Source organism: Mustelus asterias, unplaced genomic scaffold (genome assembly GCF_964213995.1).
Source record: "Mustelus asterias unplaced genomic scaffold, sMusAst1.hap1.1 HAP1_SCAFFOLD_42, whole genome shotgun sequence".
NCBI lineage: Eukaryota > Metazoa > Chordata > Chondrichthyes > Carcharhiniformes > Triakidae > Mustelus > Mustelus asterias.
The window spans coordinates 2815752-2838553 of record NW_027590119.1 but is presented as its reverse complement, the minus strand read 5'-3'; the positions used below and the strand labels follow the sequence as shown (position 1 = coordinate 2838553).

The window sequence follows — 22802 nt, the reverse complement described above, 5'->3', positions numbered from 1 at the left end:
CTATTTCCAGCAAGAAAATCTAACCATCTTCCCTTGATATTCAATGGCATTACCATCAGTGAATGTCCCACCAGCAATAACTTTGGGGTTACCATTGACCAGTCATTTAAATACTGTGGTTACAGGAGCAGATCAGAGGTTGGGAGTTTTGTGGCAGGTTACTCACTTAATGACTCCCCAAAGGCTTGCCATGATTCACAAGGTATAAATCAGGAGTAAGGTGGAATATTCCCTACCTGGATGAGTGTATCTGCAACAATTTTGTAGATCCTATCCAGGACAAAGTAGCTCGCCTGATCAGCATCTCAAATACCACCTTAAACATCCACCATTAGCCCACAATGGTGGCAGTGTATCCCACATATTAGATGCACTGCAAGAAATCACCAAGGCTGTTTTCACAGCATGTTCCAAACCCTAACTTCTACCACTTGAAAAACAAGTGCAGCCAGCGTTTGGGAATGCCACCATCTGCAAATTGCACTCCACATCACACACCATTCTGACTTGAAAATCAATCACCATTCCTTCTCTGTCACTGCATCAAATTCCTGGAACTCCCTAACAGCGTTGTGGGTATACCTACACCAGATGGATTGCAGCAATTCAAGAAAGTGGCTCACTTTCTTCACAAGGGCAATCAGTGATGCACAATGAATGTTGGCCTTGCCAGTCACATTCACATCCCCTGAAAGAATAAAACAATATCCTCATCCCTGGTATCATTCTCAGTCATGAGGACTGCAATTATCAATGAACAGCTCCGCTTTCGACTTTATGATGGGGGGGAGGGTCATTGGTGGAGCAACTGAGGGTGGATGGGCCTCAGACACTACCCTAGGGCTGAGGTGATTGGCCTCCAACAACCGCGATCATCCTCCTCTGTGCGGGATGTGGCTCTCGCCGGTGGAGAGTTTCCCCCCGATTCCCATTGACTTCAATGTTAATCGGGTTGCTTGATGCCACGCACAGTCAAATGCTGCCTTGATGTCAATGGCAATCACTCCAACATCACCCAGTTCAACTCTTTTGTCCATGTTTGGACAAAGGCTGTAAATGAGGCAGGAGGTGAGTGGTCCTCGGTGGAACCCAAAATGAGCATCAGTGAGCAGGTTATTGCTGTATAAATGCTGCTCGATCGCACCGTTGGCAACAACATCTTCCATCATTTTGCTGATGATCGAGACGAGAGACATTGGATGGCAGTTGGCCAGTTTGGATTTTTCCTTATCCATTGCCTTCAGCTGCTTATTGATATCCCTTGAAGTGAATCGAATTGGCTGAAGATGGGCATCTGTGATACTGGGGACCTCAGGATGGATAATCCATATGGAGAGATTAGAGAAGCTGGAATTGCACTCTATAGAGCAGGAAAGATTAAGGAAAGATTGAACAGTGATATTCAAACTTTTGCGAGGTTTTGATAAAATGCATGTCTGTTTCCATTGGTTTCGAACCAAAAGACATCGGGTGGAATTTCATGAAAAAAATTCGAAGTGCTGAATGAGTGAGAAAAGTTTCAAACTCGTTTCTTGGGCAAATTTAAAAAATCAATCTTGTGGCACTTAGTCAAAAACAGTCACAATATAATCCTCACTGCAGGAGGAAGGGGAGGAACCTAAACTTGCTGGGGAAGCCAGCTGCTGATCTGGAGGGGTGTCATTGTGCATGCGCTCCATCCTCCCAGTTTCCAGCTTCAGTGGACATCCCCCCCTCCCCACAGAAATCGCCCCGCCAATCTCCTCATCTGTAGCGTTTCCCCCAAATCACCAACCCCTCCCCCCAATCAGCATCCCTGCAGAGTTCCCCCTCTCGCCCCCTCCCCGATCGCCACCCCTGCAGAGTTTCCCCAATCACCAGCTCCCTCCCCCATCAGGACTCCTGCAGAGCTCCCCCCCCTAACCCTCTCCTCAATCACCACCCCTGCAGAGTTTCCCCGATCACCAGCTCCCTCCCCCATCAGGACTCCTGCAGAGCTCCCCCCCCTAACCCTCTCCTCAATCACCACCCCTGCAGAGTTTCTCCGACAACCAGCTCCCTCCCCCATCAGGACTCCTGCAGAGCTCCCCCCACTAACCCCCTCCTCAATCACCACCCCTGCAGAATTTCCCAATCACCACTCCCTCCCCCGAGTCAGCTTCACCGTCCCATGGAGTGACCCAGGGGTCCATTGGCGCCTCGAGGGAGGAGGGGGGCCTGGGGACGGTGCTGGGGCCTTCCACCCGGGGGATTCCAGTCGATGGGATGCAGCGATTTCCGACTCCCCCTTTCCTGACACCGGAGCATCTCAAGAGCAGCAGGGTGAACAGCAAGGCAAGGATACATCTATATCACCAGGAAGACGGCTGGACCCCTCTAGGTCCCAGCTCTCCAGCAGACGCCTGCCAGGGGCATCACAGGCAAATGGGTGCGGAGTGCAGCTGGCTGCCTCCAGTTCTGATGTGCATCCTGGGGGGACGTGTTGATGTGGCGCTGGACCACGGGAGATGGAGATGTTGTGGGGTCGCCAGGAGGGCACGGGTGAAAGTCTATATGAGAAAGGTTTAGGGAATTGGGCTCTGTTGATGATCACATCCACCTGTTTTATAGCACTGTTAACTATCGGCCCTTCGTGTTATTGCATTGTTAGTTTCACCAATAAATGTCCAAAGATGTGCAGGTTAGGTTGATTGGCCATACTAAATTGATCCGAGTGTCAGGGGGATTAGCAGGGTAAATGTGTGAGGTTACGGGAGTAGGGCCTGGGTGGGATTGTGGTCGGAACAGGCTCGATGGGCTGAATGGCCTCCTTTTGTACTGCAGGGATTCTATTCTATTCTCTATAAAATTACAGCACAGAAACAAGCCCTTTGGCCCTCCAAGCCTGTAGCAACCATGCTGCCCGTCTGAACTAAAACCCCCTACCTTTCCAGGGACCATATCCCTCTATTCCTATGCTATTCATATATTTGTCAAGACACATCTTAAAAGTCACTATCGTATCTGCTTCCCCAACCTTCCCCGGCAACGAGTTCCAGGCACCCACCAACCTCTGTGTAAAGAACCTGCCTCGTACATCTCCTTTAAACTTTGCCCCTCACACCTTAAACCTATGCCCCTAGTAATTGACTCTTCCACCCTGGGAAAAAGCTTCAGATTATCCACTCTGTCCGTACCCCTCATAATCTTGTAGACTTCTATCAGGTTGCCCTCCTCAACCTCCGTTGTTCCAGTGAGAACAAACCAAGTTTCTCCAACTCCTCCTCATAGCTAATGCCCTCCACACCAGGCAACATCCTGATAAATATTTTCCACACCCTCTCCAAAGCCTCCACATCCTTCTGGTAGTGTGGTGACCAGAATTGAACACTAGATTCCAAGTGCGGTTTAACTAAGGTTCTATAAAGCTGCAACATGACTTGCCAATTTTTAAACTCAATGCCCCGGCCGATGAAGGCAAGCATGTCGTATGCCTTCTTGACTATCTTCCCCACCTGCATTGCCACTTTCAATGACCTGTGTACCTGTACACCCAGATCCCTCTGCCTATCAATACTCTTAAGGGTTCTGCCATTTACTGTACATATCCCATCTGTATTAGACCTTCCAAAATGCATTACCTCACATTTGTCCAGATTAAACTTCATCTGCCATCTCTTCGCCCAAGTCTCCAACTGATCTATGTCCTGCTGTATCCTCTGCCGGTCCCCATCGTTATCCGCAATTCCACTAACCTTTGTGTCGTCCACAAACTTACCAATAAAACCAGTTACATTTTCCTCCAAATCATTTACATATATTACAAACAGCAAAAGTCACAGCACTGATCCCTGAGGAACGTCACTTGTCAGAGCCCTCCATTCAGAAAGGTACCTTTGCACTGCCAACCTCTGTTTTCTTCTGACTAAATATCTCGAAACCTCCTAACACCCTGTCACTCTGTGATCCTTGTGACATTTGAAACCAGGTATTCACAAAAAGACTCAAAGAACATCAGCCCACTGGAGGCAGAGACCAGCCAGTCCAGCACAAAGAAACCCTCTGCCCCTTCCCATTGACCAACTGTGAGAATGAACAAAATGCAGTCCTGGATGTAATTGAGAGCAGAAACAATAACAGCAGAATCCAACCCCTGGGAATCACTCGTGAACTTGTTGATGTCTCAGCAGCTGGGATGAAACTGTGAATCCCTTCCCACACTGAGAGCAGGTGAAGGGCCTCTCCCCAGTGTGAACTCGCTGGTGTGTCCGCAGGCTGGATAACTGAGTGAATCCCTTCCCACACTGAGAGCAGGTGAACGGCCTCTCCCCAGTGTGAACTCGCTGGTGTGTCCGCAGGCTGGATGACTGAGTGAATCCCTTCCCACACTGAGAGCAGGTGAATGGCCTCTCCCCAGTGTGAACTCGCTGGTGCTTCTGCAGGTGGGATGACTGCGTGAATCCCTCCCCACACTGAGAGCAGGTGAATGGCCTCTCCCCAATGTGAACTCGCTGGTGTGTCCGCAGGCTGGATAACTGAGTGAATCCCTTCCCACACTGAGAGCAGGTGAACGGTCTCTCCCCAGTGTGAACTCGCTGGTGTGTCCGCAGGCTGGATGACTGAGTGAATCCCTTCCCACACTGAGAGCAGGTGAATGGCCTCTCCCCCGTATGAACTCGCTGGTGTTTCTGCAGGCTGGATAACTCAATGAATCCCTTCCCACATTGAGAGCAGGTGAAGGGCCTCTCCCCAGTGTGAATTCGCTGGTGTGTCTGCAAGTGGGATGACTGCGTGAATCCCTTCCCACACTGCGAGCAGATTAGTGGCCTCTTCCCAGTGTGAACTCGCTGGTGTGTCTGCAGGCTGGATAACTGAGTGAATCCCTTCCCACACTGAGAGCAGGTGAACGGCCTCTCCCCAGTGTGAACTTGCTGGTGTTTCTGCAGGCTGGATAACTCAATGAATCCCTTCCTACACTGAGAGCAGGTGAATGGCCTCTCCCCAGTGTGAACTCGCTGGTGTCTCTGAAGGTGGGATGACTGAGTGAATCCCTTCCAACACTGAGAGCAGGTGAATGGCCTCTCCCCAGTGTGAACTCGCTGGTGTGACTGCAAGCTGGATGACCGAGTGAATCCCTTCCCACACTGAGAGCAGGTGAACGGTCTCTCCCCAGTGTGAACTCGCTGGTGTGACTGCAGGCTGGATGACTGAGTGAATCCCTCACCACACTGAGAGCAGGTGAATGGTCTCTCCCCAGTGTGGCTGCGCCGATGAGCTTCCAGCAGAGATGGGGCTCTGTACCTCTTCCCACAGTCTGCACATTTCCATGGTTTCTCCATGGTGCAGGTGTTCTTGCCTCTCTCTTGGGTGGACAATCAGTTGAAGCCTCGTCCACACACAGAACACGGGTACCGTCTCGCCCCGCTGTGAATGGTGTGATAGTTATTCAGGCTGTGTAACTGGTCAAAGCTCTTTAGTCAGTGCACTGGAACACTCTCACTCGAGTGTGGCAGTGTGTTGGTGCTTTTCGAATCACACTGATGTTTGAAATCTTTTCAACTCAACAGACTGGACAATAATTTCTCCTTCTAGATTCAAAGGCCGATGATATTCAGCTCCCATGGAATATTTCTCTGTCAGATCGAGACGTGACGTTTGAGATTTTGGCCTGTGATTCCTCTTTCAATATCCTGTAAAACGAGTTCACAAAAGTCATCAGTGTCAGTACAGGATAGAAATTCAGAACAGACAATTCTAGTTTCTATAGAACCTTCTTTCCTCTCTCATTCCCCAAAAAGCTGTGAATCTCCATCCCACACACTCTCCCTCCATTCTCACTCTTCTGCATCTAATATTCACCCTCCCAATTCTCCTGAAGGTGCTGATTGAGGCTGATTGACAGATCCATGCTCACTGCTTCCTGTCCTGGACACAGAGACCATAACAAATAGGAGCTGCAGTCGGTCATTTGGCCCATCGAGCCTTTTAAACTATTCAATGAGATAATTTGTTCATCTACCTCAGCATCATTCTCCCCACACTAAACCCATATCCCTTGATCTCTATAATATCCAGAAACCAATCAATCAAACTCTTGAAAATAGTTGATGACTGAGGTTTCACTGTCCTCAGGGGTTGAGAATTCCAATGCTTTACCACATCCTTGAGTGAAGAAATTCCCCCACATATTAGCTTTTGCTCCATCCTCTTGTCTGTTCCCCATAACCCTTGACACCCTTGTCAGTCAAAAGTCTGTCTAACTGGAATATATTCAATGATCCTCATCCTCAACTGGTTCCTGTGGAAGAGAAATCCAAAAGACTAACAACCCTCTGAGGGACGAGATGTCTGGAAATATATAACGTAGCTACAGTTCCATATTACAAGATATTCAGATCCCAAGGAATATGACTCTTTCTAGATGTGACGGTTGAGATTTCTGCCTGTGATTCCTCATTCAAAATCCTGTGAAATGAGTTTACAAAAGTCATCACAGTCAGTATAGGATAGAAATTCAGAGCAGACAATTCTCGTTTCTCTGGAACATTCTTTCCTATTTCATTCCCAAAAAGTTGTAAATCTCCATCCATATCTATGGATTCTAGTTAAAAATGAAAGTGGATGGGCACTTGAAGGAAATAAACTTTCAGGAGAATGGGGATATAGAGGGGGAATGGGACTGGAATGTTATACAGAGAGTGGGCATGGACTCGAGTTACCGAATGGATTCCTTCTGTGCTGTAATGGGCTTTATGACTGGAAATGTATAACATCGCTTCAGCATTATATTACAATGCAAGAAATAATAATAAAAGTATTTTATTACAGAAACATAAATAATATATCTAATCTGGGTACCATATAACAACACTAGACATATTTCTGTCCTATATTAACGTAAATGTCAGCCATCTCCTGGGGAAAGCTGCCCTTTAATTGTGAACATTAGAAAAAAGACCATCCTTTTAGACAGACAAATAAATGTGTCAAGCTGAGGGATCAAAGGATATTTACTAGGCTGATTCAGGGAATGGCGGGACTGATGTATGAAGAGAGACTGACTAGGTTAGGATGGTTTTCGTTGGAGTTCAGATGAATGAGGGGGGATCTCATAGAGACTTATAAAATTCTAACAGGTCTCGACAGGATAGATGCAGGGAGGATGTTTCTGATGGTGGAGGAGTCCCGAACCGGGGGTCACAGTCTGAGGATTCAGGGTAGACCATTTAGGACAGAGGTGAGGAGACATTGCTTCACCCAAAGAGTGGTGAGCCTCTGGAATTCATGACCACAGGAAGTAATTGATGCCAAAACATTGAATGTATTCAAAAGCGGCTAGATATAGCACTTGGAGCGAATGGGATCAAAGGTTATGGGGAGAAAGCAGGATTAGACTATTGAGTTGCTTGATCATCTATGATCTTAATGAATGGCAGAGCAGGCTCGAAGGGCCAAATGGCTTCCTCCTGCTCCTATCTTCTATGTTTCTCTTAAATTTCTTTAAGAGAGAGAGAGAGACCTGGGCCAACCTTTCCTGAGTCTGCACTCTCCCTGGATTCACTTCCTTTCCCTTCAGTTGTTGCAATTCTCCAATTACCCCCAGAATGAGAAAAGAAAGTGTTTTACTCACAGATGTTGGCCTCTTTTAGGTTGAAACAGGAGGAAGTTGGAGTCTGTCTGAAGCTCAATCTTCATTCACACAAAGCCCGCGCTCTGATTGGCTGGAGGACCAGGATCCTTCCGGTCCTCCAAGTCTTCCCATTGGCCGGAGCTAGTGAGCGGCAGTGAATCAGAGGTGCGCATGTGCGGGTTTTGGGGGAATGCGCATGTGCGGGTGTGGGGCGGGGCCCGGGCCAAAGCCGGCCCACTGACCATTGTCTGTCCGGGTCTTCCAGCCTTTCCCATTGGACAACAGCTCAGCGCGGCTGGAGGACAAAGTCCAGCCCACCCCCACGTGAGGCTCCGCCCTTCATTGTCTGTCTGCGGGGGATTGACCAATGGGAACTCTGGAGGACCGGAAGTACTCGGGTCCTCCATCCAATCAGAGCTTCCCCATTGTCTGAATGCGGAAGTGGACAATGAGCTTGTTCAGCTGCTCATTCCTGCCCAGCAAAGCTCTCTCTCTGAATGAAGATTGAGCTTCAGACAGGCTCAAACTTCTCCAATCATCAACATCTGTGAGTAAAACACTTTCTTTTCTCACCCTTTCCATTTATTTTCTCATTCTGGGAGAAATTGTTGACTTGCAGCAACTGATCACGAGAAATTGAAGCAGGAGTGGCCACCAGGCCCTTGAAGCCTGTCCCGCCATTCAATCTGATCATGGCTGACTGATGCTGGTTTCAACTCCTTTACTGTGCCATTTCCCCATGGCCCTGTATTCCCCGATCTATCAAATATTTATCCACCTCCACTTTAAATACTTCTAACGATCCAGTCTCCACCACCCTTTGGGGCGGGGAATTCCAGAGCTTCATCATCCTCTGTGAGAAGAAATTTCTGCACACCTCAGTTTTAAATGACTGACCCTTTATTTTGTTTGAGACTCTCCCACTCATGAAAATATCTCACCATCTACCCTGTCAAGCCCCCTCAGGATCTTATATTTTTCAATAACTCCTTTGTCTTCAAAACTTCAAGGAACACAGACCTTGACAATTTACTCCCTCTTGATAGGACAACCCTCCTATCCCAGGAATTAGCCTGGTGAATTTCCTTTGGATTATGTCCAATATTACTATATCCTTGTTTAGGTAAGGGGATCAAAACTGTATGCATTATCCCAGGTGAGGCATCACCAACACACTGTACAGTTGCAACAAAACCTCCCTGTTTTTAAACTCCAACCCCTTTGCAATAAAAGCCAAAATGCCATTTTCCTCCTCACCTTGTGTGGGACCTGTCTGCTAGCTTTTTGTGATTCATGCACAAGAACACCAAGATCCCGCTGTACTTCACTCACCGGCAGCCTCTCCCCATTTAGATAATCTTCCTGTTGATTCCTTCTACTGAAATACATGACCTCACACCTCCCCACTTTAAACTCCATTTGTCAGGTTTTGAAGACAGAGGGGTGACTTTATTGCATCTTCCCCCAACGCTCGAGTCATCTTTCCCAGGCCCTATCCCTGTAGCCCTACATTTTTACCCCACTAATCCACATCTATTGGGACACGAAGGGTCAATTTAGCATGGTCATTCAATCTAACCTGCACATCTTTGGACTGTGGGAAGAACCTGGAGAACTCAGAAATCAACACCAACATGGAGAGAATGCGCATACTCCACACAGACTGTCACCCAAGGCCGGGATTGAACGCAGGTCCCTGGCACTGTGAGGCAGCAGTGCTAACCACTGTGCTGCCGTGGCGCCATATCTAAAGAAACTACAGATTTATCTCGATCTATCTTCCTTCTTATATCCTCAAACAATTCAAACAAATTTGTCAAACATAATTTATCTTTCATAGAACCATGTTGATGAGGTTTGATTATATTCAGCTTTCCTAAATGATTAGCTATTTGCTCTTTGATTATTGACTCCAGCGTCTTGCCAATAATAGATATTAAATTAACTGGCCTATAGTTCCCTGCCTTCTGCCTTTCTCCCTTTTTGACCAAGGGAGTCACATTGGCTGATTGCCAATCTTCTGATACTCTCCAGGAATCTAGCAAGTTACGAAAAATTTCAACAAAATTCTCCACAATCTCTTCAGCAACTTCCATTAAAAAGCTAGCGTGCAGTTCATTGGGTCCTGGTGACTTGTCAGCCCTTAGCCACTGAAGGGAAAGGAAGTGAGTCCAGTCTATATAATCCATACATTTTTGGTCCCGTCATATAGACATGTACCTGTCTGGCAGCCTGCATGGAGATTTCCAGCTCTCTGTGTCCAGGACAGGAAGCAGTGAGCATGGATCTGTCAATCAGCCTCAATCAGCACCTTCAGGAGAATTGGGAGGGTGAATATTAGATACAGCAGAGTGAGAATGGAGGGAGAGTGTGTGGGATGGAGATTTACAGCTTTTGGGGAATGAGAGAGAAAGGAATGTTTCATAGAAACTAGAACTGTCTGTTCTGAATTCCTATCCTGTACTGACACTGATGACTTTTGTAAATTCCTTTTACAGAATATCAGAAGGTGAGAATTTACAGACAGAAATCCCAAACCAAACATCACATCAACATCTGACAGAATCACTCAATTCATCAGGACCCGAATATCACTGACCTTTGAATCTAGAAGGGGAAATGTTTCTCTGTTCTGTCAGCTTCTGAAGTGGTCTGTGTGAGATTTAACTGATTATTTAAACTGGAGAGTCACAAGGACCCGAACCATGGAGAAAGCATGGAAATGTGTGGACTGTGGGAAGGGATACATGTGCCCATCTCGGCTGGAAATTCATCGACGCAGTCACACTGGGGAGAGGCCGTTCAGCTGCTCTGTGTGTGGAAAGGGATTCACTCAGTCATCTGAACTGCGGACACACCAACTAATTCACACTGGGGAGAGGCCATTCACCTGCTCTGTGTGTGGGAAGGGATTCACTCAGTTATCCAGCCTGCAGACACACCAGCGAGTTCACACCGGAGAGAGGCCGTTCACCTGCCCGAAGTGTGAGAAGGGATTCACTAACTCATCCAGCCTGCGGACACACCAGCGAGTTCACACTGGGGAGAGGCCGTACACCTGCTCTCAGTGTGGGAAGGGATTCAGAGTTTCATCCCAGCTGCTGAGACACCAACAAGTTCACGAGTGATTCCAGGGGTTGGATTCTGCTGTTATTGTTTCTGCTCTCAATTACATCCAGGACTGCATTTTGTTCATTCTCACAGTTGGTCAATGGGGAGGGTCGGAGGGTTTCTTTCTGCTGGACTGGCCGGTCTCATGATTTTGCCTCCAGTGGCTGGTGCTCGGAGGTTAAGAGATATTTAGTCAGCATTTCTGTTTGAAACCCCCCAAATGCTCATCCAATTTCCTTTGTAATTGTTTATTGTCTCCACTTCCTCCACCCTCGTAGGCAGCGAGTTCCAGGTCATTACCATTCACTGCATCAAAATATTCTTCCTCACATCGCCCCCCCCACTCCCCCCATCCCACATCTCTGAACCAAAATCTGCACCCCCCTCGTCCTTGTCCCATCAGCGAATGGGAACAGCTTTTCTTTGTCCACCTTATCTAAACCTGTCAGAATCTTGTCCACCTCCATCAAATCTCCCCTCAACCTCCTTTGCTCCAAGAGGAACAACCCCAGCCTGACATTGACAATAAAGAACAAACTAACAGAATATGTTAATACCTGAAATTAAATGGGAATGTTTAATTTCTGTTTTAAAGATATTGTGAATATATTGTCCTGGACAATAAAGGAATTGGAATAACTCACCTTGGGTGTGGTTGAATGGAATATATCAATCTGGTATCCACCAACAGTTAGTGAAAGTCTGGAATGTGTCGCTGGAAATCCCTCCCTAACAGCACTGTGGGTGTACTTACACCTCAGACATTGTAGCAGTTCAGGAAGGCAGTGTTGGGGTTGACCATGGCCGAGGCAGCTACATACAGCCACATATTCTGTTATAATTGAAGGACTGCAGATTGAATGTGAGGCATTATGGGACTGGACTATCTTGACCACATTCCTGTGACTGCTCAGTTTCTGCAATCACGGACCATTAAAGCTGCTCAGCAGGGCCCCAACAGAGGACCTGGTGAGAATATTTACTCAGAATGAGTTAGAATTAAACTTATTCCAGGACCGGCTGGTGTTCAGCGGCTGAGATACTTGAATCTGTAAAAAGGGGGTCTGACCAATCAACAAACGATGATAGGTAGTTAGTTCAATGCGTTCTCAGGCATTATTTAAATTATTTTATCATATATTTGTGACCTGATAGTCGGTGAAGTGACGGTATACTCCAAGTAGCACTGGACTGAAAAGCAGACCTCTGAGAGTAGATTCTAATGGTTATAATCCTACCCAAGCATGGCCAGTGAAAAATCAGAGCTCGAGTGGGGACCGGACAGGTCTCTTACCTGCCATTTGGAAACTAAAAGTGAGAATCTTATCAATACAATGATAAGAGAATAGAGCCAATGTTTTGAGTCTGGATTACACTTCAGAAGAGCTCTGATGAAAGGACATCCAGACTGGAAACATTGGCTCTATTCTCTCTCCACAGATACTGTCAGACCTGCTGAGACTTTCCAGCATTTTCTGTTTTTGTTTCAGATTCCAGCGTCCGCAGAATTTTACTTTTATGATAAAATGATTAGTTCTGATTGGAATCCCCACGACCCTCCCACAAAACAGAGGGAGTGGTGGTAAAAGGAGAAAAAGGATAAGGATGATAAAGTCTGGGTTCTGATTCTCATGTAGAACTAACAAAACAAGTGAATCAGTTTATAAAGAACAGAAGTTACCCCTCCCTAACAAAAACTGATCAAATTAAAATTATTCGGTTGAGGAAGAAAACAAAAAGAATAATAGATGAAGTTTAAAATTAAGATTGTTTTGTTGTTAGAGAAGATTTTTTAAATTATGTAAAGTGACGTAATTGTGTGCCAAGTGTTTTCTGCTCACTCCCCACCCCTTTAGGTTCTGTAGAAAAGTTCACCCTTTCAGCAGACAATTCATTTGTTTTTAAATCGCCCGGAAACTTATGTCTATTTTGCTTTATAATTGAGGATTTATGGGAACCAGTTAAATGTGGAAATTTTAAGCATAGCCACCAAGACCATATTCACTTGTGGTGTGAACCCGAGTCAGGAACAGTTTCAGAGTCAACAACCATTACTGAGAACATGGCAGAGGGTCATGCTGCTGTGGATGTTCACCAGGAAATGGTTCCAGCTTTGCCAGTTGACTCTGCTGTGGGAGTGGAAGAGGAATGTTCATGTACAGATTCTCAAACTACCTCTTCACCTCCCATTCCAGAAACACCATTACATGATTTACCAGTGGTATTGTACAGGTCGCAATTAAACCACAAAGCTCCTGACAGACTTCCGTATTGTTAAAGACATTACTTTGTTGTATTTGTGTCCTGATGGGGGATTGAAATTTAAGGGGAGGAGAAGTGTTACAGAGTGTTCTTCTCAGCCTCTCTCCCTTCTGAGCACGTGCGGGCTTTGGGCGGGGTTTCAGTCTGCAAGTCCAGGCTGGTTCCAATGCTCCTGTTTCCTTTAGTTTGCCAATGATTTTTAAACGTTGTTATTTATTTATATAAAGAACATCCTGCTTTTAACAATGCATTTGACGACCTTATCTGTGGACTGAAGTTCCCACAATTGTAAAGCAGGAGATTAGTTAAATAGACAGCCTGAATTGAGAGACAATTAAAGAATAAATGATTCATCAATACAGATGTTAGGATGGAAACGTAAATTTGAACACAAAAGTTTATAACGTTTAGAATTATAAAGAATGTTTAAAATGCTGTGGGAATTATAAAATGTTCCCTTCTGAGGCCAACAGAATAGAAAAAAACAGATAAGACTTGTTAGCGTGGCACGGTGCCACAGTGGTTAGCACTGCTGCCTCACAGCGCCAGGAACCTGGGTTCGATTCCCGGCTTGGGTGACACTGTGGAGTCTGCACATTCTCCCCGTGTCTGCGTGGGTTTCCTCCGGGTGCTCCTGTTTGTTCCCACAGTCCAAAAGACGTGCGAGTTAGGTGGATTGACTATGCTAAATTCTCTGTGAACCTGAACAGATGCCGGAGTGTTGCGACTAGGGGGATTTTCCCAGTAACTTCATTGCAGTGTTAATGTCAGCCTACTTGTGACATTAATAAATAAACTTTAAAACATTGTTAACATTGACTGGAGGGAATGAATCAGCTCCTGATCAAGATGTCTCAACATTGAATGGCTGATGTTAACCAATTATTGGTCAACACTCAGGCTACCCCAAGCAAAGAGATATCAGTTGAGAGAAAGAATAGTCTTAAATTTCAGACAATGTGTGCAACTAGCTAAAAACCAAACCAGTTTCATTATTGACAAGTTATAGACCAATTGGCTAATTCCCAACAATTGGCTGAGCTGGGCTTTCTACATTTTGAAAGTATAAAAAAGGGGATTCAAGAAACCAATTTGGCAAAAGGTTTTAAAAGTTCAAGGTTTTTTAAAGTTTATTTATTAGTGTCACACATTCACACTGCAATGAAGTTACTCTGAAAATCCCCCAGTTGCCACTCTGGCACCTGTTCGGGTAAACTGAGGGAGAATTTAGCATGCTCAATGTACCTAACCAGCAAGTCCTTCGGTCTGTGGGAGAAAACCCACACAGACAGGGAGAATATGCAGACTCTGCACAGACAGTGACCCAAGCCGGGACTCAAACACGGGTCTCTGGCGCTGTGAGGCAGCAGTGCGAACCACTGTGTCCTACAGAGAGGTGTTGGGAGCTGTTGATTTTACAAGTTATCTGTGTTTTCAGTGCCACCACTCCATGTCCTGGTCTGAGAGGAATGGAGAGAATTTAAAGTTAAGCTTTCTCCTTTACCGTTGATCGATACTTTGCTTTTTTAAATCTTTCTGACTTGTTACATTTTTAATGGTGAATAAACTTTCTGAATTCACCATTTAAAGTGTTCTTTCTTGCCACATGGTTAAGTCACTGGAACCTGGGTGAGTTATGATTAGGGAGGTTGTTGTAAACAAGTGAACCCCATAAATCTTAGTTCAAACAAATCAAAATTCTTACATATGGAATGCAATCCTTTATTACGAGAGAAATTAAACATTGAAGTAAAGACGTTATGCTTCAGTTATACAGGGCGTTGCTGGAACTGCATCTTGAATAGGGGCTGCAGTTTTTGTCTCCTATTAAACAAAGGATTGGAGAATCCCTACAGTACATCGCTGACATCGTTTAAGACTTACCTGGATAGTCACATGAGCAGCCTGGGAATGGAGGGATACAAACGATTGGTCTAGTTGGACCAAGGAGCGGCACAGGCTTGGAGGGCCGAAGGGCCTGTTTCCTGTGCTGTACTGTTCTTTGTTCTTTGTTCTTTAGTACAGACAGAGGCCGTTCTGTCCATCGAGTCTGTACCAAACACCATCCCACCCAGGCCCTATTCCCATAACCACATGCATTTACTCCAGCTAGTCCGCCTGACACTAAAGGTCAATTTAGCACGGCCAATCAACCTAACCCACACATCTTTGGACTGTGGGAGGAAACCGGAGCACCCGGAGGAAACCCCCACAGACCCGGGGAGAATGTGCAAACTCCACACAGACAGTGACCCAGGCTGGAATTGAACCTGGGTCCCTGGCGTTGTGAGGCAGCAGTGCTAACCACTGTGCTGCCGTGCTGTCCCATTTTATAAATACCATGGAAGCAGTTCAGAGGAGATTTACCAGATTGATTCCCAGTCCAGTAGTGTGAAATATTAACACTGTTTCTCTCTCCATAAATGTTGCCAGACCTAATGCATTTTTGCAGTCCTTTCTGTGTTTATTTCAGATCTAACTGCAGTGGTAGGAAAAAACACTATTTACTATCCAGGATTAAATAAATGTCCTTCATCAGCTTTTGTGGATCATTTCAGTGGAAATGTGCTCTCCCAGGCTCAAAGAGCATCAGCCCACTGGAAGCAAAGTTGTGAGACCGGCCAGTCCAGCAGAAAGAAACCGTCCGACCCTCCCACTTTACCTACTGTCAGAATGAACACGGTTCAGTCCTGGATGTGATTAACAGCAGCAAGAACAGCAGAATCTAACCCCTGTCATCACTTGTGAACTCGCTGGTGTCTCAGCAGGCTGGATGACTGAGTGAATCCCTTCCCACACACACAGCAGGTGAACGGTCTCTCCCCAGTGTGAACTCGCTGGTGTTCCGTCAGGTTGGATGACGTTCTAAATTTATTTGTGCAGAGAGAACAGCTGAATGGTCTCTCCTCAGTGTGAATGCGCTGGTGGGACATCAGATCCCGAGAACTTTTGAAACCATTTCCACAGTCAGAGCATTTAAAGGGTCTCTCCTGGGTATGAGTGAGATTGTGACTCAGCAGGGTGGATGAATGAGTGAATCCCTTCCCACACACAGAGCAGGTGAACGGTCTCTCCCTGGTGTGAATTCGTTGGTGCTCCCGCTGGTGGGATGATGTTCTAAATTTCTTTGCGCAGTGAGAGCAGCTGAACGGTCTCTCCCCAGTGTGAATGCGCTGGTGGATCATCAGTTCCCGAGAGCTTTTGAAACCACTTCCACAATCAGAGCATTTAAAGGGTTTCTCATTGCTGTGAGTGACTTTGTGTTTCGACAGGTTGGATAACTGCATAAATCCTTTCCCACACACCAAGCAGGTGAATGGTCTCTCTCCAGTGTGAACACGCTGGTGTCTCTGCAGATCGGGTAAATGAGCGAATCCGTTCCCACATTCAAAGCAGATGAACGCTCTTTCTCCAGTGTGAACCAGTCGATGTCGCTGCAGATGATATAACCGAGTGAATCCCTTCCCACACACACAACAGGTGTACGGCTTCTCTCCAGTGTGAATACATCGATGAGTTTGCAGCTCAGAGGGGGTTTTACAACCCTTCCCACAGTCCCCACATTTCCACGGTTTCTCCATGGTGCGGGTATCCTTGTGTTCCTCCAGGTTTGACAACAGTTGAAGTCTCACACAGAACAAGATTATAGTCCTCTGCTGTGATGATGCAATATTTTTTCAGGCTGTGTAACTGGGAAGCTCTTTCCAGTCAATGCATGGGAAAATCTCAGTTGATTTTGTGTGCGTGTCAGTCCTGTTCCAGTCACACTGATGTTTAAAGACTGCTAAAGCTGACAGAACAGAGAAGCATTTCTCCTTCTGGATTCAAAGGCCGATCGCATTCAGGTCCCGATGAATTGAGTGACTCTGTTAGATGTTGATGTGATGTTTGGTTTGAGATTTCTGTCTGTAAAATCCTCACCTTCTGATATCCTGTAAAAGGAGTTTACAAAGGTTATCACAGCCAGTACAGGATAGAAATTCAGAACAGACAATTCTAGTTTCTATGGAACATTCTTTCCTCTCTCATTCCCCAAGAGCTGTAAATCTCCATCCCACACACTCTCCCTCCATTCTCACTCTGCTGTGTCTAATATTCACCCTCCCAATTCTCCTGTCGGTGCTGATTGACAGATCCATGCTCACTGCTTCCTGTCCTGGATGTGGAGATGCCGGCGTTGGACTGGGGTAAGCACAGTATGAAGTCTCACAACACCAGGTTAAAGTCCAACAGGTTTATTTGGCAGCACTAGCTTTTGGAGCCCCAAGCAGGTGAGACCTGAAGAAGGGGCTTGGGGCTCCGAAAGCTAGTGCAGCCAAATAAACCTGTTGGACTTTAACCTGGTGTTGTGAGAGTTCTTACTGTCCTGTCGTGGACACAGAGAGCTGAAAATCTCTATGCAGGTAGTCAGACAGATATATATCTATATGAGTGGACTAAAAATCTGTGGAACATACAGACTGGATTCACTTCCTTTCCCTTCAGTTGCTGCAAGTCCCCAATTCCCCCCAGAATGAGAAAAGGAATGGAAAGGGGAAGAAAAGAAAGTGTTTTACTCACAGATGTTGGAGACGGGGAAGGTTGAGTCTGTCAGAAGCTCATTCTTCATTCATTCAGAGAGAAGCAGCAGCAGCTTTGCTGGGCAGGAATGAGCAGCTGAACAAGCTCATTGTCCAACTTCCGCATTCAGACAATGGGGAGCTCTGATTGGCTGGAGGAGCAGAGTACTTCCTGTCCTCCAGAGTTCCCATTGGTCAACACCTCAGAATGTTCCCCTTCCCAGGGCGGCCCGGGACTGCGCATGTCCAAGGGTGAGGGACGCTGCTCATGTGCGGTGGAACTCCCATCCCCCCCCCCCCCGGGCCATTATACTGAGGTGTTGACCAATGGGAAGAGTTGGAGGACCGGAAGGACTCTGGTCCTCCAACTGGCCCCTGTTTCTGAATGAGAATGGAGGGAGAGTGTGTGGGATGGAGTTTCACAGCTTTTGAGGAATGAGAGGGGAAAGAATGTTCCAGAGAAAGTAGAAAAGTTGAGTAGAAAAGTTGGAGTGTTATGGTAAGGTTATATAAGGCATTGGTGAGGCCGAATTCAGAGTATTGTGTACAGTCTTGGTCACCGAGTTACAGGAAGGATGTAAATAAGGTTGAAAGAGTGCAGAGGAGGTTCACAAGGATGTTGCCGGGACTTGAGAAGCTGAGTTACAGAGAGAGATTGAATAGGTTGGGACTTTATTCCCTGGAGCTGTGAAGATTGAGGGGAGATTTGATAGAGGTGTATAAGATTTTGATGGGTATAGATAGAGTGAATGCAAGCAGGCTTTTTCCGCTGAGGCGAGGGGAGAAAAAAACCAGAGGGCATGGGTTAAGGGTGAAAGGAGAAAAGTTTAAAGGGAATATTAGGGGGGGCTTCTTCACGCAGAGAGTGGTGGGAGTGTGGAATGCGCTGCCGGCTAAAGTGGTAAATGCGGGGTCACTTTTAACATTTAAGAAAAACTTGGATGGGTTCATGGATGAGAGGGGTCTGGAGGGATATGGTCCAAGTGCAGGTCAGTGGGACTAGGCAAAAAATGGTTCGGCACAGACAAGGGCCAAAAGGCCTGTTTCTGAGCTGTAATTTTCTATGGTTCTAAACTAGAATTGTTCTGAATTTCTATTCTGTACTGACAGTGGTGAATTTTGTAAACTCGTTTTACAGGTTATCAAAAGAGGAATCACAGGCTGAAATCTCAAACGTCACGTCTGGATCTGACAGAGTCATATTCCATGGGACCTCAATATCATCAGACTTTGAATCCAGAAGGAGAAATTATTGTCCGGTCTATCAATTTGAATAGAGTTCAAACATCAGTGTGACTGAAAAAGCACCAACACACTGCCACACGCGAGTGAGTGCACTGAGCTTTAACCAGTAACGCAGCCTGAATAAATACCACACCATTCACAGCGGGTAGAGACTGTACTCGTGTTCTGTGTGTCGACGAGGCTTCAACTGATTGTCCACCCAAGAGAGAGGCAAGGACACCTGCACCATGGAGAAACCATGGAAATGTGTGGACTGTGGGAAGGGATACAGAGCCCCCTCTCTGCTGGAAGCTCATCGGCGTAGCCACACTGGGGAGAGGCCGTTCATCTGCTCTCAGTGTGGAAATGGATTCACTCTGTCATCCCACCTGCAGACACACCAGCGAGTTCACACTGGGGAGAGACCATTGATGTGTCCTCAGTGTGGGGAGGGATTCAGTCAGTTATCCGGCCTGCGGGCACATGAGCGAGTTCACACTGGAGAGAGACCCTTCATCTGCCCTCAGTGTGGGAAGGGATTCACTCAGTCATCCCACCTGCGGATACACCAGTGCATTCACACTGGTGAGAGGCCGTTCACCTGCTCTCAGTGTGGGAAGGGATTCACTCAGTTATCCAGCCTGCAGACACACCAACGAGTTCACACTGGGGAGAGGCCATTCACCTGCTCTCAGTGTGGGAAGGGATTCAGTAATTCATCCAACCTGCAGACACACCAGCGAGTTCACACTGGGGAGAGGCCATTCACCTGCTCTCAGTGTGGGGAGGGATTCAGTCATTCGTCCAGCCTGCGGACACACCAGCGAATTCACACTGGGGAGAAACCGTTCACCTGCTCTCAGTGTGGGAAGGGATTCAGTCATTCGTCCAGCCTGCAGACGCACCAGCGAGTTCACTCTGGAGAGAGGCCATTCATCTGCTCTGTGTGTGAGAAGGGATTCACTGACTTATCCAGCTTGCGAACACACCAGCGAGTTCACACTGGGGAGAAACCATTCACCTGCACTCAGTGTGGGAAGAGGTTTAATCAGTCATCTGCCCTGCGGACACACCAGCGAGCTCACACTGGGGAGAGGCCATTCATCTGCTCTCAGTGTGGGAAGGGATTCACTCAGTTATCCCACCAGCAGACACACCAGCGAGTTCACACTGGGGAGAGGCCATTCACCTGCTCTCAGTGTGAGAAGAGATTCAGTCGGTTATCCAACCTAAAGGCACACCAGCAAGTTCACAGTGGGGAGAGGCCGTTCACCTGCTCTCAGTGTGGGAAGGGATTCAGAGTTTCATCCCACCTGCTGAGGCACCAACAAGTTCACGAGTGATTCCAGGAGTTGGATTCTGCTGTTATTGTTTCTGCTCTCAATTACACCCAGGACTGCATTTTGTTCATTCTCACAGTTGGTCAATGGGGAGGGTCGGAGGGTTTCTTTCTGCTGGACTGGCCGGTCTCATGACTTTGCCTCCAGTGGGCTGATGCTCTTTGAGTCTTGTTACGAATACCTGGTTTCAGATTTCACAAGGATCACAGAGTGACAGGGTGTTAGGAAGTTATCGAGGTATAGAGGTTTACAACATGGAAACAGGTCCTTCGGCCCAACTTGTCCATGCCGCTCAGTTTTTACCACTAAGCTAGTCCCAATTGCCCGTATTTGGCCCATATCCCTCTGTACCCATCTTACCATGTAACTGTCTAAATGCTTTTTAAAAGACAGAATCGTACCCGCCTCTACCACTGCCTCTGGCAACTCGTTCCAGACACTCACCACCATCTGAGTGAAAAACTGCCCCTCTGGACTCTTTTGTATCTCTCCGCTCTCACTTTAAACCTCAAACGAAGAACAAGAAACGTATCGATAAAATGATTAGAGAATAGAGCCAACGGTTTGAGTCTGGATGATACTTCATAAGAGCTGTTATGAAGGGACATCTGGACTCGAAACATTGACTCTATTCTCTCTCCACAGATACTGTCAGACCTGCTGAGATCTTCCAGCATTTTCTGTTTTTGTTTCAGATTCCAGCATCCGCAGTATTTTACTTTTATGATGAAATGATTAGTTCTGATTGGAATCCCCACGATCCTCCCGCAAAACAGAGGGAGTGGTGGCAAAAGGAGAAAAAGGATAAGGATGATAAAGTCTGGGTTCTGATTCTCCGAGCCCATGTAGAATTAACAAAATGAGTGAACCAGTTTATAAAGAACAGAAGTTACCCATCCCTAACAAAAACTGATCAAATAAAAATAATTAGGTTGAGGAAGAGAACAAAAGAATTAATAGATGAAGTTTAAAATCAACTTTGTTTTGTTGTTAGAGAAGTTTTTTAAAATTACGTAAAGTGACGTAACTGTGTGCCAAGTGTTTTCTGCTCACTCCCCACCCCTTTAGGTTCTGTAGAAAAGTTAACCCTTTCAGCAGACAGTTGATTTAGTCATAGAGGTTTACAGCATGGAAACAGGCCCTTTGGCCCAACTTGTCCATGCCGCCCCTTTTTTAACCCCTAAGCTAGTCCCAATTTCCCATATCCCTCTACACCCATCTTACCCATGTAACTGTCCAAATACTTTTTAAAATTGTACCCACCTCTACTATTACCTCTGGCAGCTTCTTCCAGACACTCACCACCCTCTGTTTGAAAGAAATGTCCCTCTGGACCCTTTTGTATCTCTCCCCTCTCACTTTAAAGCTATGCTCTCTAGTTTTAGACCCCCCTACCTTTGGGAAAAGATATTGACTATCTAGCTGACCTGTGCCCCTCATTATTTTATCGACCTCTAGAAGGTCATCCCTAAGCCTCTTACGCTCCAGGGAAAAATGTCCCAGTCTATCCAGCCTTATAACTCAAACCATCAAGTCCCGGTAGCATCCTAGTAAATCTTTTCTGCACTCCTTCTAGTTTAATAATATCCTTTCTATAATAGAGTGACCAGAACTGTACACAGTATTCCAAGTGTGGCCTTACCAATGTCTTGTACAACTTCAACAAGACGTCCCAACTCCTGTATTCAATGTTCTGACCAATGAAACCAAGCATGCCGAATGCCTCCTTCACCACTCTGTCCACCTGTGACTCCACTTTCAAGGAGCTATGGACCTGTACCCCTCGATCTCTTTGATCTTTAACTCTCCCCAACGCCCAACCATTAACTGAGTAAGTCCTGCCCTAGTTCGATCAACCAAAATGCATCACCTCGCATTTAGCTAAATTAAACTCCATCTGCCATTCGTCAGGCCACTGGCCCAACTGATCAAGATCCTGTTGCAATTGGAGATAACCTTCTTCACTGTCCACTATGCCACCAATCTTGGTGTCATCTGAAAACTTACTAACCATGCCTCCTACAATCCAAATCATTAATATATTCATGTCATATAATACATATCCAATATCCAATAATATATATATATCCAAATCATATAATATATAAATAACAGTGGACCCAGCAGTGATCCCTGAGACATACCACTGGTCACAGGCCTCCAGTTTGAAAAAAACTTTCTACAACCTACATGAGCACTTCAGCAGTCACGGGCATTCAGCCTTGGATCTTCAGGTAAGCGTTCTCCAAGGCGGCCTTCACGACACACGACAGCGCAGAGTCGCTGAGCAGAAACTGATAGCCAAGTTCCGCACACATGAGGACGGCCTCAACCGGGATGTTGGATTTATGTCACATTATCAGTAACCCCCACAGCTTTCCCCCTGATCTTGCAGAATCTTACTAGCTGTTCTGTCTGGAGACAATACACATCTCTTTAACCTGTGTTTAATGTTCCCTCCACCCACATTATCTGTACCTTGAAGACCTGGCTGGCTGTAGAGATTTACATTCTAATTACTATTCTGTAACTTGATTTCTGTGTCTCTGTGCACTGTTGGAGAACAGATATCCACTCCATCTGACGAAGGGGCATCGCTCCGAAAGCTTATGGTATTTGCTACCAAATAAACCTGTTGGACTTTAACCTGGTGTTGTGAGACTTCTTACTGTGCTTACCCCAGTCCAACGCCGGCATCTCCACATTCTGTCATCAAGC

The 22802-nt window shown here is 46.3% G+C and overlaps 4 protein-coding genes across 4 annotated transcripts in view; 2 read left to right on the top strand and 2 right to left on the bottom strand.

The window, feature by feature from the left end:
* LOC144482743 (uncharacterized) overlaps positions 1-22802 on the bottom strand; it is a 101496-nt gene that overhangs the window by 66766 nt on the left and 11928 nt on the right. The window lies entirely within an intron of this gene.
* Positions 4119-17764, bottom strand: LOC144482741 (uncharacterized). The gene is made up of 5 exons (XM_078201579.1): positions 17690-17764; positions 16219-16311; positions 15716-15798; positions 14304-14309; positions 4119-5220 (listed from the first exon to the last, which is right to left on the bottom strand). Exons 1-5 carry the CDS (start codon positions 17762-17764, stop codon positions 4119-4121), a joined length of 1359 nt encoding a protein of 452 aa, XP_078057705.1.
* The window catches only part of LOC144482782 (uncharacterized), a 29574-nt gene continuing 14844 nt past the window's right edge, over positions 8073-22802 (top strand). The window contains exon 1 of the mRNA XM_078201641.1: positions 8073-8135. The gene's annotated coding sequence lies outside the window, so the exon portion shown is untranslated. The remainder of the gene's footprint in view (positions 8136-22802) is intronic.
* LOC144482692 (uncharacterized) lies at positions 17937-20985 on the top strand. Its single transcript, XM_078201534.1, has 2 exons — positions 17937-18019; positions 18659-20985. Exon 2 carries the CDS (start codon positions 18993-18995, stop codon positions 20085-20087), a length of 1095 nt encoding a protein of 364 aa, XP_078057660.1. The 5' UTR covers positions 17937-18019; positions 18659-18992; the 3' UTR covers positions 20088-20985.

Excerpts from the sequence above, each read along its gene's own strand:
- LOC144482741 (XM_078201579.1), bottom strand. The coding sequence starts at position 17,764 with ATGCGCAGTCCCGGGCCGCCCTGGGAAGGGGAACATTCTGAGGTGTTG. Across the intron at positions 16,312-17,689 it reads GGAACTCTGGAGGACAGGAA|AGACACCAGCGTGTTCACAC; the intron begins GTACTCTGCTCC and ends CCCGATCTGCAG. Across the intron at positions 15,799-16,218 it reads CCAACCTGTCGAAACACAAA|CGAGTTCACACTGGGGAGAG; the intron begins GTCACTCACAGC and ends ACGGAACACCAG.
- LOC144482692 (XM_078201534.1), top strand. The coding sequence starts at position 18,993 with ATGGAGAAACCATGGAAATGTGTGGACTGTGGGAAGGGATACAGAGCC.